The sequence below is a fragment of the Medicago sativa genome, chromosome 2 (assembly GCF_051527215.1).
Source record: "Medicago sativa cultivar Bolivia chromosome 2, Bolivia_mono, whole genome shotgun sequence".
Lineage (NCBI taxonomy): Eukaryota > Viridiplantae > Streptophyta > Magnoliopsida > Fabales > Fabaceae > Medicago > Medicago sativa.
In genome coordinates, this window is record NC_140750.1 from 67,825,644 (window position 1) to 67,837,326 (window position 11,683).

Sequence of the window (11,683 nt, forward strand, 5' to 3'; positions counted from 1 at the left end):
AAAGTTTTCATGATCAATCATGAATTTGAAATTTCCAATGTCAGTTTAGAATAAATATTTCAGATTCACTCAGCTGAGATGAAACAAGCTATAAGCCAAACTTGGGTGAAGAGCCTCTCCCTTCAAATTGACTAGTTGAGTCTCAGGTCTCAATCATATGGATTTGATCAGTATATTCTTACACTCATAACTCAGTTATAACTAGAAGATTCAACATATTCAAGAGAAATATCTACTACTCCCTCCGTCTCAAAATAATTGTCGGCTTTAGCATTTTTTTGTCTCAAAATAATAGTCGGCTTTAGAATATCGATGCATCATTTATTACTTTTTTCCACTACCATACCCTTATTTATTGAATTTCATCTAACTTAACTACTCAACTAACTACAATTAATAAGGGTATATTAGTAAATAATATTGATTTTACCATTGAAATCAACACAATTAATCATTTCCTTAATTACCGCGCACAAACCTTAAACGACTATTATTGTGAGACGGAGGGAGTAAACTAAACAAGTTTTGCTCAAAATTTGCTGCAATTCAAAGAGATTCAGAACAAAAGAATATTTATCATGAATCAGGAGTGAATCTTTCACACTTATTTTCCAAACTAATCAAATATCAATCATTTTATAACTTGCTATTCAAGGAAATTAGGTTTGAGACTTGGATATTCCATCGTATAAACAAGACAGCATACATACCTGACATATTGAACAACATATACCAGATTTTATATCTAAGTCACAGCACAATTAATCAAAAGCCCTTCATTAATTAAAACAAATAACAAAGTCTCAAATCAGTAAATAAAACATTAAGATAATAGAATCTCAGCAAAACAAAACACTAATCCAACACAACAGTTTTAAGAGCTAACTATTACAAAACAAGCATTGTTCATTGAATTGTGCAGCAAAACATCGAGACTCTTCTATCGGAGTCTTCTTGCTTCTCTCTCAGACTCGAGGAGGGTAAGGATGTCTCCCTCCCTAACTGGTCCCTTCACATTCCTCATGATGTGACGATTCTGATCATCCAAAAACTTCACTCTAACCTGAGTGACTTGTCCCCTGGATCCAGTACGACCCATAACTTTCACAACAACAGCATGCTTAATCTGTGATTCCATCCTGCTCAAACACACACATTCACAATTGTTAATAGGAGAGCAAGGAAAGAAGCATCACATATAAGATCTGTTAGTTTAAGTAAATAACAAAAGCAGAAGCCACTGAAAAACACTTTTTTATCTTTCAATTATCTTCCAGACTATTTAAATCATAATTTTTAAGCTACTAAAATCAACTTCACTTTATTTTTTGGAATATGATTAATTTGAATAACTCAACCAAACACAATATAAGCAATCAAAACGATAGTTTAATAAAAATCAAAGACGAAGCTACTAAAATCAGCTTCTCAGTTTTCAGAGACTACATATAAACATATACATTCATTGTTCAGAAGCTGCTGAATTCAGCTTCTCATTTTATTTAGATTTTTTTTTTTTATATTCAGATGAATATGAAAAACTTAACCAAACACAATTAATAGCAATCAAATTATTTTCAAGTTAAAAAAGTCATTTCTAAGGACTGTTTGTTTATGATTACACTTACTATTAAAATAAACTTATCAACAAATTAAGCTGAAGCTGGTTTGTGTATGTATGTATATATTATTATATAACAGTCAAAATCATTGTATTAATCATCTTCCTCATCTTTCACACATTTTAAAATCAGATTTTTTAAAATCAGTTTCTCAATTGAATAAGAAAATCATTTATTTAGATTCTGAATCTGATATTCTAAAAGTAGAAGTATTCATATAACAAATTAAGCTTCAAAACTAAAAACGCGATTAAGAATTAAAACAAGTATTTACCAACCTAAATCAACCATGAAAAAATCAAAATAAAAAAATTAATATGGAAATTAAAGATTAAGATTGCGAAGATAGATTTAAGCTAAAAATATAGATCAATAAGGAATTAATGAGAGAGAGAGAAACGAACTTGAAGTTGGTTGCTAAAATGGAAAGTGCAGAATCGGCGTGGGAGATTGATTGCGAAGAAGCTAGCTGCGTATGGAAATGAAAACCCTAACTTTCCTTATTCAGATTTGGGTATATATAGTAATGATGGTTAGATTTTTGGGCCTTATTCTTATTTATGGGTTGGCCCAAATAAATGTTATTCCTCTATTCAGAAAATGGTTCACACGCTCTTATAATGTTATTGTTATTCACACCCTTGAATTTGTACTTTTTTGGTATTAACCTTCATGGGAAAAGGGTCTTGAAAATTGAAGTTCAGTCGAGATGTAAGTAAAATATGGTAATAACACTTGAATTTGTCTAATTTTCTCTCTCATTTTAATGTTTCTTTACTAGACAATTGTGTGAGGTAAATAATGATTTATTAAATATGGGCATTGTTCTTTCTAAATATCACATAGCTAGTATGCATTATTGTCTTAATTTTTTTTAAACAAATTGCTTATGTGGTACAACTTGAAATTTAAGTGTGCATTTGTAGAAAGTCAATGGAAAAGAAAAATATTTCCTTGTTGTACTTCCTAGCTAGGAAGGTAAAAAATAATAGAACGCTACAAGTGTATAAATAAAGTTTTGTTGAAGGGGTTTTCGAATAACAATCATGAAGGAGATAAAGTTGTTGGTGTCAATGTCACAAGCTATGATCATGTTGCTTCTTGTTATGTTGTCGGTGGCCTCTGCTAAACGGTGGATGGTAGGAGACAAGAATGGTTGGACTACCAATATTAATTACTCTACATGGATTGAAGGCGAGAATTTCTACAATGGTGATTGGCTTTGTAAGCACCTTCTTTTTTCTATCATGTTGAATTTGAACAAATTTAAGAATAGGATCATGAGTTGTATTACCTCCAATTGCAAAACCATGAATTTGTTGAAATCAAACAACTTAATCGAAGACTGGTATTCCGACTTTGTATTTTGAACTCAACATACCAAAGTCGGAATATGTCTCCACGATCAAGGATTGTCCAGGTACTATTGCGAGGAATTCAATGTTTTGTATGGTATTCATTTTGTCATGGGAAAACATGTGTGACTGAATACAAGAATGTAATTTCATTGTTGTCAAGTTATTGTTTGACCTTTTAACCTAGTGATGACTCCTTCATTGTGCAGTTTTTGCGTATGATAGGAACCAAATGAATGTGCTAGAAGTGAACAAAACAGATTATGAAACTTGTAACTCGCATCATCCAATTCACAATTGGACAACTGGAGCTAGAAGAGATGTTGTTCCATTGAATGTGACTCGCCATTACTACCTCATCAGTGGCAAAGGATTTTGCTTTGGTGGCATGAAGATGGCTATTCATGTTGAAAACTATCCACCTCCGCCTGTAGCTACACAAAACAACGATGAATCAAAGGCAACTTTTCCGTCCTTGAAGCTACATTCTGGTCGTTCGGTCATTGACAGGGTATGGGATGCATTCATTCAATATTTATGGTAATTGTTGGTATCATCTTGGGAAAATGTCAAAGATGTTGCCTATCACAAAGGCAATTGTTGCTTTCTCGTTGACCAAGAAAATTGTTTCATGTTTGGTACTGTAGTCCCTCGTTGTTGATTCTAGTGTCTTTTCTTTTGGATCAAAGTCAAATGTTGTATCCTTTGAGATATATCTGACAAGTTGTTAAACTCAATAATTGAATCCTATGTAATATTCCATTCATGTTATGCAATTTATATGATGTTTTGACTAAAAATGTATTGTAAACTTGTAATTATGTATGCTATGCCTGAAATTCCAGAAACAAGTGTTTCATCCGATCCACCAAGTAAAGCAACAGGTTCAAATCCGGCACCTACATTGGAAGTGAAAATTAACCGAGTGAAATAACTGATAGTAATTAAACTAACAAGTATAGCAAATAAAACAAGAACATAATAGTCTCAGCAAAACAAAACACTAATTCAACACAACAGTTTTCAGAGCTAACTATTACAAAACAAGCATTGTTCATTGAATTGTGCGGCAAACCATCGAGATAGTTACTCTTCTATTGGAGTCTTCTTGCTTCTCTCTCAGACTCAAGGAGGGTGAGAATGTATCCCTCCCTAACTGGTCCCTTCACATTCCTCATGATGTGACGATTCTGATCGTCCAAAAACTTCACTCTAACCTGAGTGACTTGTCCTCTGGATCCAGTACGACCCATAACTTTCACAACAACAGCATGCTTAATCTGTGATTCCATCCTGCTCAAACACTTTCACAATTGTTTAGAGGAAAGCAAGGAAAGAAGCATCACATATAATATATCTTTGTTTAAGTTAAGTGCTTATCAAATACAACAAAAGCAGAAGCCACTGAAAATCACTTTCTTATCTTTCTATTATCTTGCACACTTTTTAAATCATAATTTCCAAGCTACTGAATTAAGCTTCACTTTATTTTTGGAATCTGATTAATTTGAATAACTCAACCAAACACAATAAAAGCAATCAAAACAATTGTTTAGTAAAAATCAAAGATGAAGCTATTGAAATGAGCTTCTCAGTTTACTTTTTCAGAAGCTACTGAAATCAGCTTCACAATTTAATTTTTCAGAAACTACTAAAATCAGCTTCTCATTTTACAAGGCTACATATAAACATGTACATTCATTTTAAAGAAGCCGATGAAATCAGCTTCTCATTTTAATTAGATTCAGATGAACATAAAAGACTTAACCAAACACAATTAAAAGCAACCAAAATGATTTTCAAGTTAAAAAAGTTACTTCTAAGGCCTATTTGTGTATGATTACAATTACAATTAGTAATAAAGTAGACTTATCAACAAATTAAGCTGATCATGGCTTGTGTATGTATATTATAACAGTAAAAAAATCATTGTATTTATATTCTTTTTAATCTCTCACACATTTTAAAATCAGATTTTTTTTTCAGAACCTACTAAATTCAGCTTCTCAATTGAATTTCAGAAGCTGCTAAAATCAGTTTCTCGAATGAATAAGAAATCAATTTTATAGATTCTGATATTCTAAAAATAGAAGTATTGTAAATCAACCTTAAGCCGAATCTAGTTTGTTTATGTGAAAATCACTTTATTTATATCTTCTCTCATCTTCCACAATCCACACATTTTAAAATCAGATTATGTCAGAAGCTACTAAAATAAGCTTCTCATTGTAATCAGAAAATAACTTCTTAATAATTTGATTAAATTGAAAAGCTTAAACAAGCACAATTAACACAACCCAAACTGGTTATTCTAGTTAAAAAAAAGTAATTTTTCTCTCAAATAATATATACAATAATGACCCATAATCAATATGTCAGAGAAAAGTAAGAAAAAAACAAACTTTACCATTTAAAATCAAATCACTATAAAACAAACAAACTTAATTATTTACTTAAAACAAGAATAATATTAATTACACATCCAACATATATTACAACTTTAAATTAAACAAATTTGGTAATAAACCAAATCTAATCTACAATTTCCAAAACTAAAAACACAATTAAGAATTAAAACAAGTTCTATTTACCAACATAAATCAACCATGAAAAAATCAAAATCAAAAAATTAATTTGGAAACTAAAATTTAAGATTGCTAAGATTTAAGCTAAAAGTATAGATCAATAAAGGAATTAATTAGAGAGAGAGAAACGAACTTGAAGTTGGTTCCTAAGAAGGAAACTACGGAATCAGCGTTGGAGAATTGATTACGATGAAACCCTGGAAGCTGCGTATGGAAATGTGAAAACCCTAATTTTTCTTATTCAGATTTGGGTATCTATTCTCTAAGGGAAATGTTAACGAGTGCGGGGGCGCTCTTTTAACTTTAAATAGTAAGTTTTATATGAAAAGATGTGTATTGAATGCATTGAAAATTGTGACGATGAAACTTTTTAAAAGAATAATTCTTAAATTTAGGATGCTTAAAGAGTGCGGGGCACTCGTTAACAAGACCCGTTATAAAACTTAATGTCTACCAAAAATACGTCTTACCCCTTCTTAATTTTTTGACACATCATCAAAATTATATCCTTTTGTGTCTTTTATTTCAACCTCCCTCTATTTTTTCTCTTTTATAAACAAACTAAAACAAACTCACTCGATAAAACACACTAACTTAATCTTTTTTTAAATAACAAACAAACATAATCTTTTATTTTCTAATTATCTATTCCCTAATTATGAAACTTAATGTGTACAAAAAAATACAATCTTACCCCTTCTTAATTTTTTGAGTCATCGTCAAAATTATATTCTTTTGTGTCTTTTACTTCAACCTCCCCCTATATTTTCTCTCTTAAAAATAAATTAAAACAAACTCACAAAACACTCTAATTTTGTACCAAAAAAAAAAACCACTCTAACTTAATCTTTTTTTAAAGAACAAACAAACTTAATCTTAATCCCAATCAAAATAAATTTTTCTATAATTCAACTTCTAAATATCTAAAAAGTTAAAAAACAATTTACAATCTATTATCTTTCTCAAATTATTAAAGTTAATCTTTCTCTAATTATTAAAGTTGATGTAGTTTTGTAACAAAAAATCCATTTTTTTATAGTTGTATCCAAACAAATTAAATTATTTAAAACATGTGATTTTAATTACAATAACCAAACAAAATAAATCGTGATTTGTTTTATAAATTCTCTTAAACAATTGATATCAAAATCACTTTTATTTTAATTTGTAACAAAACGGGTTCGGAATTGTTCTTTTTAAAGAGGTTTTTTTGGACAAAAGAGGACCAAAGTTCCTAAAGAGGTGGTTATAATCATGATAAAAATATCTATAAATTATTGAATGACGTTTTTATTTCGTAACAAATTTGTCATATATTTAATTTACATTTTCTAAAAATAAACTATATGACGCACATGTGATTTTATCTCATCGTGTGTTTCTAATAAAAAACATTACTAAATACTTTTCACTTATGAATAATATAAAAAATATAGGAGAAACATTTTATACCGATACTTAGAAAAACATGGAAAAAAAGTAAATTAAAAAGCAAAAAAAAAAAACACATGACTTTTTTTGACAAAAAAAAACATAGGACTATTTCTCAACTGATACATGTTTTTACATCTAAATTTATTCAAGTATATCCAATTGAATGAGCACAAATAACATAATTTTGAGAGAGTTACAAAATCTTTCTCATTTATAAATTATACACGGGGTTAGTATTTATTATGAGAAATACAACTAAATAAATTAAATAGGCACCTGCATCGGAAGTGAAAATTAAATGAGTATAAATAGCTGAAAGTAAATAAATTAACTAAAAACTATAGCTAATAGTAACAACCTAAACAAACTAGTTATTAATGGCTAACCCGACAAATCCAAAAACGATCCGAAACAGTGTTATTGGTCGCGGATGGAGGCAATATGGCAGAAAGCCAAAAATCAACCATTTTAGGCTGCCATGGCACTGCCATCCTTCACAAATTGGCCATGGCATTTGTTAAAAGATTCGCCGCCGCAGTCTTTCAAGGGATTGCCATGGCCAATGCTTTGATCTTTCAACTGCTTATTTTCTATAGATATCTTGAATGTCTTCAAGCATCACATTCTTCCATCATATATTCCTTTTTTTAAGCTAAGCTAAAAATGCAATAAAAGTAAGATAACATAGTACATAGAAGACCGAGAGTTATAAATAGTGCTTAGCATTAGAACTATGCAGTTAATAATAAATTTGTGAATATGTACTAAAACCTAAGTATGATGCAAATATCAATGTAAAATTTTCAGCCGGCGACGCTTCAAATGTTTCGGTGTCTCACACCAACATGACACTAATAAGTGTGATTATTACATACAATCACTTCAATTTTCTTTAATTGTTATCATTGTCTATGTATAGATGTTGGTGTCGTGTCAACTTTGTATGTGTGTGTCTATGTTTCGTAGCATTTGATAGATGGTAAAATCAATTCTACACTCATGTCATGAAACCAAACACATAATAAGGGCATATTTGGTGTCCAAACATCATACATTTGTCCCAAATGAACTCAATAGTTATGCAACACTAACACTTCAAATTGAAGACATATCTAATATTTGACAAGTCTCGGACGGACAATAATGCATGAGTTTCCATTCAACGATTTCCTTTTTATCAAATTATTACCCGTATACTGTGTCAATACTTTGTAGCTAATTCAAATCCAAAGTTTTCCAACTTTTGCAAACCAACACATAATATAAATCGACATATCTAAAATCGAACTCTAACCACTACTTTGATAGAGGTAAAATAAATTCTTTACACTTTCTATCACGAAACCAAACACGTAATTAGGACATGTTTGGTGCTCCCAACATCCTAAACTCTAATTCCAACTAATTAGCTGTTTTCAAATAAACTAAGTTTAAATCCACTAATTTTGTGCATGTTTGATATCGCGGTAGTGGATTTGGCGAAACACAATGTTCTACAAGTGCTTATAAGTGGCGGCATTCGGTATCTCATAAGCTGATGTAGGGTTGTGTTATGCACAACCACAATTTTTAAGACTTATTTAGGTTGTTACATTTTGTAGCTTTCAAATCGCGATGGCTCGTTGTGTTCTTGCCAAATCCACTACTACGATACCAAACATGCACAAAATTATCACTCGTTTATCTATAGTTATATATACTTTCTACGGTACGTTTGTGCAAATTTTGTTCTTGCATAAGTTCATCCATGTTTTGTCTTTCACAGTTTTGATTCACGTATATGAAAGTGAGGTTCTAATGAGGAAATTATCGATACCTCAGATTTATGGATGAAGATATATAAAATAAAAGAAAATAAAAAGCAACATTTCATAAACAAAAGTCAAAAAAAATAAATCAAGAGGCAATAATATGAAAACTGGAAAATGAAATGACAGCCAATGATAAGAAAACTGAAAAATAAAATGAGAGGCAATGATAAGATAAATTGAAAAACAAAATGAGGCAATTACTAGCCTCGTTGGAGAGACATCACTAGAAAAGCAAATCGTCAATCTCACAAAGACTCACAAGTTTTTGTGAGATTGTTGAATGAAGTGTTTTTGCTCACATTTTTAACTAAAAAGTATCAAAAAATTCGCTACACAAAAGAATCCATTTAAATCTATATATTTTTGAATACCAAGAGACATTTTATAAGTTGTGAGAAATCTTAATTAAAGAGCGACGACCGACGGTTCAGCTGGTGGGTGGTGGTGGTGGTGGTGGACTGCGGGGTGGTGGTGTTGTTGGTTGGGTTCGTCGTTCGTGTGTTGCGATTTGCGAAAGAAGAAGGTAAAGGAAAACATGTGCTGATCTTTGGAATACAAAATATATTAGATTGGGCTTCAAAAACTTTTTGGGGCCTGGCACAGTGTGACTATTGCCACACCCTACCACCTGCTCGGGTCCGCCCCTGGGTAGGTAAGAATGTCATGCTAGTGTGATGGAATTTCAATGGATAGGAGGCTATAGGTATAACAATTATTATTAAGAATCCTACATCGAGATAACTTTGACGATGTGTTTATAAGTGAGGACAATACTCACCTCACAAACCGATTTTGTGGGGTTGTGTTAGGTCCAACCACAATTTTAAAGAATTATGTGTTTATCAAAAGTGATATTGGGGGATGTTCGCAAAGTTCCTCACCAACTTTACTCCCTAAAAAAAAAACTTTACTCCCAAAAGTTTGTTGATCACTTAGAAATTTTGATCACTTAAAATTTTTGAAACAAGCCAATTTTCAATATAGCAACACAAGTTTGTTGATCACTTATAAATTTTGAAACAAGCCAATTTTCAATTCATATGCATTGACTTATCTTCCAAAATCTATGATTTTAAAAGAAGTAAAAGTTCAAATTTAAACAAGGAAGAATTCCTTTTTTATACGTAGACACATAAATAAACAAAGGAACAAAAAAAAAAATTCAACGTTATCATTAATAGTATTGAAAAGTGTACTTAAATGTGTTCTTACTAGCAAATCATAGGCAGATTACTTAAAAACATAAATCAACATTATATGACATTAAAACATAAATCATGGATTGCTTGGAGTTTAACTTACTTGGAGTTATGGAAAAATTAGACATAAAATTATTATAAAGTGATAAACAACAAAAGTATTATATCAAATTAATACAAATCTAAATAACATAAAATTAAGGATTAGATAAACTTATCAATTATTGACTAAGGTGTGCAAATGTATCGTGCTTAAGAGTATTTCGGCACCACACGTAGATTATACGATGCGGTAAGTCTCACGACTAATACTATGCATGATACAAAAATCACTTCTTACTAGCACCGAACGAGAATGAACAAGACCTCGGAAATAACTTTTGGATGCTTAACTTAAAGGAAACTTAATGTTAATTTATTTTTTTGGTACAACTTAAAGTTAATTTTATCAATGGAGTTTGTTATAAGAAGGAAAGAAAATTGGACGTGGCTTGTATACTATACTTTTGAAAAGAAACAAGTTTGCAAGCAACAAACTTTGGAAAATAAGGTTTCGAGAATCCACCAAAAATTGAGAAAATTCTCTAAAATATTATTGAATGAATAAAAGTTATCTTAGGCTACAATTGTTAAGCTTAAATAGGAAAATAAAAAAACTCTAATAGGTCGAAAAATCCAAACAGGAAAAGCAGAACAAACAAATAATAAAATTGGGCTGAAATAATAAAATACAAAGGAAACCCTCCTACACCAATCTCCTCCATTTACGAAGAATTCGGCCTCGAGTTCTCATTCTAATAAAGAGCTTCCCATTCATGTTGACTCCTCCAATGAACAAGAGACCACCCTCCTCAATCCCATTGAGTGAAATGCAAAGATGGTTTGCTTTGAAAAATATATAACAATTGTCTTTATGCCATTGAAGGAATGTAGTAGATGCTCTTCCTCGGCAAGTATCCCGCACATACACGATCCCATGCCTCCCATCACCATAAATTAATCCAACATAAGAAACACAAGTAACCCAATAAGTGTGAGACATTGAATATTCCAACCTGGTTACGTCCATTCAAACATTTTCTTTTGTGATAGCCTCTAAATTCTTGTTCCTTTTTATTGCCTTTATTTTGGTTGCCAAGCTATAGTCCTTTTTAGAAACCAAACTTGTTACTTTCCCTTTTGCATCCATACGAGCAGTTTTACCTGTGCATTGGAGGTAGTCGATAGAATTTAAAGGGAAGTCAAACATGATCTACATCACCCTTGTTGACAACCTCAAATTGTTTCTTTCCTTCGGCAATAGGAATATTCGACACTTTCATCTCTTCCAGGCGCTTGTCAACAGTTGGGTTGTGGATGATTTCATTGGTAATCCAAATTTTGTGATTAGGAAACTGTTCTCTGGGGGCATGGATTCTCTCTGTGAAGTTTTCAACTGGAGTATGTCGATGTACATCCACACCATTAATTTATTTTTAATTATTAAAGCTGCATTGATTACAAGAAAAATATGGGGTTGAGATCTCACGGGACAAAAAATGCCTTTGGAGAGGATCCTCTCCCGTTCTACGGCCTCATAAGCAATTTGAACATCCGTACCCTTTTTGGTTGCAGTCACTATATTTTCCTCTTCTATTACCTTTGAAGAATTCGAATCCGCAATAATTTGATTGTTTC

The 11,683-nt window shown here is 31.3% G+C and overlaps 2 protein-coding genes and 1 pseudogene across 3 annotated transcripts; 1 reads left to right on the forward strand and 2 right to left on the reverse strand.

Moving 5' to 3' along the window:
- Positions 1–761: 761 nt before the first annotated feature.
- LOC146950003 (small ribosomal subunit protein eS28) lies at positions 762–2,114 on the reverse strand. The gene is made up of 2 exons (XM_085745977.1): positions 2,027–2,114; positions 762–1,139 (listed from the first exon to the last, which is right to left on the reverse strand). The coding sequence occupies exon 2, from the start codon at positions 1,136–1,138 to the stop codon at positions 941–943; it is 198 nt and encodes a 65-aa protein (XP_085602103.1). The 5' UTR covers position 1,139; positions 2,027–2,114; the 3' UTR covers positions 762–940.
- A 510-nt stretch (positions 2,115–2,624) lies between these two features.
- On the forward strand, positions 2,625–3,788 carry LOC146950004 (early nodulin-like protein 16). Its single transcript, XM_085745979.1, has 2 exons — positions 2,625–2,846; positions 3,187–3,788. The coding sequence occupies exons 1-2, from the start codon at positions 2,669–2,671 to the stop codon at positions 3,519–3,521; spliced, it is 513 nt and encodes a 170-aa protein (XP_085602105.1). The 5' UTR covers positions 2,625–2,668; the 3' UTR covers positions 3,522–3,788.
- Positions 3,789–3,881: 93 nt separating this feature from the next.
- Positions 3,882–5,823, reverse strand: LOC146950005 (small ribosomal subunit protein eS28 pseudogene; annotated as a pseudogene). Its single transcript, XR_015027413.1, has 2 exons — positions 5,696–5,823; positions 3,882–4,270 (listed from the first exon to the last, which is right to left on the reverse strand). The product of XR_015027413.1 is annotated as a small ribosomal subunit protein eS28 pseudogene (transcript).
- Between the last annotated feature and the right edge of the window lie 5,860 nt (positions 5,824–11,683).

Bases quoted from the DNA above. Each gene is read 5' to 3' on its own strand.
- LOC146950003 (XM_085745977.1), bottom strand. From the start codon at position 1,138: ATGGAATCACAGATTAAGCATGCTGTTGTTGTGAAAGTTATGGGTCGT.
- LOC146950004 (XM_085745979.1), top strand. From the start codon at position 2,669: ATGAAGGAGATAAAGTTGTTGGTGTCAATGTCACAAGCTATGATCATG. The intron at 2,847-3,186 runs GTAAGCACCTTC...TTCATTGTGCAG, and splicing joins CTACAATGGTGATTGGCTTT to TTTTTGCGTATGATAGGAAC.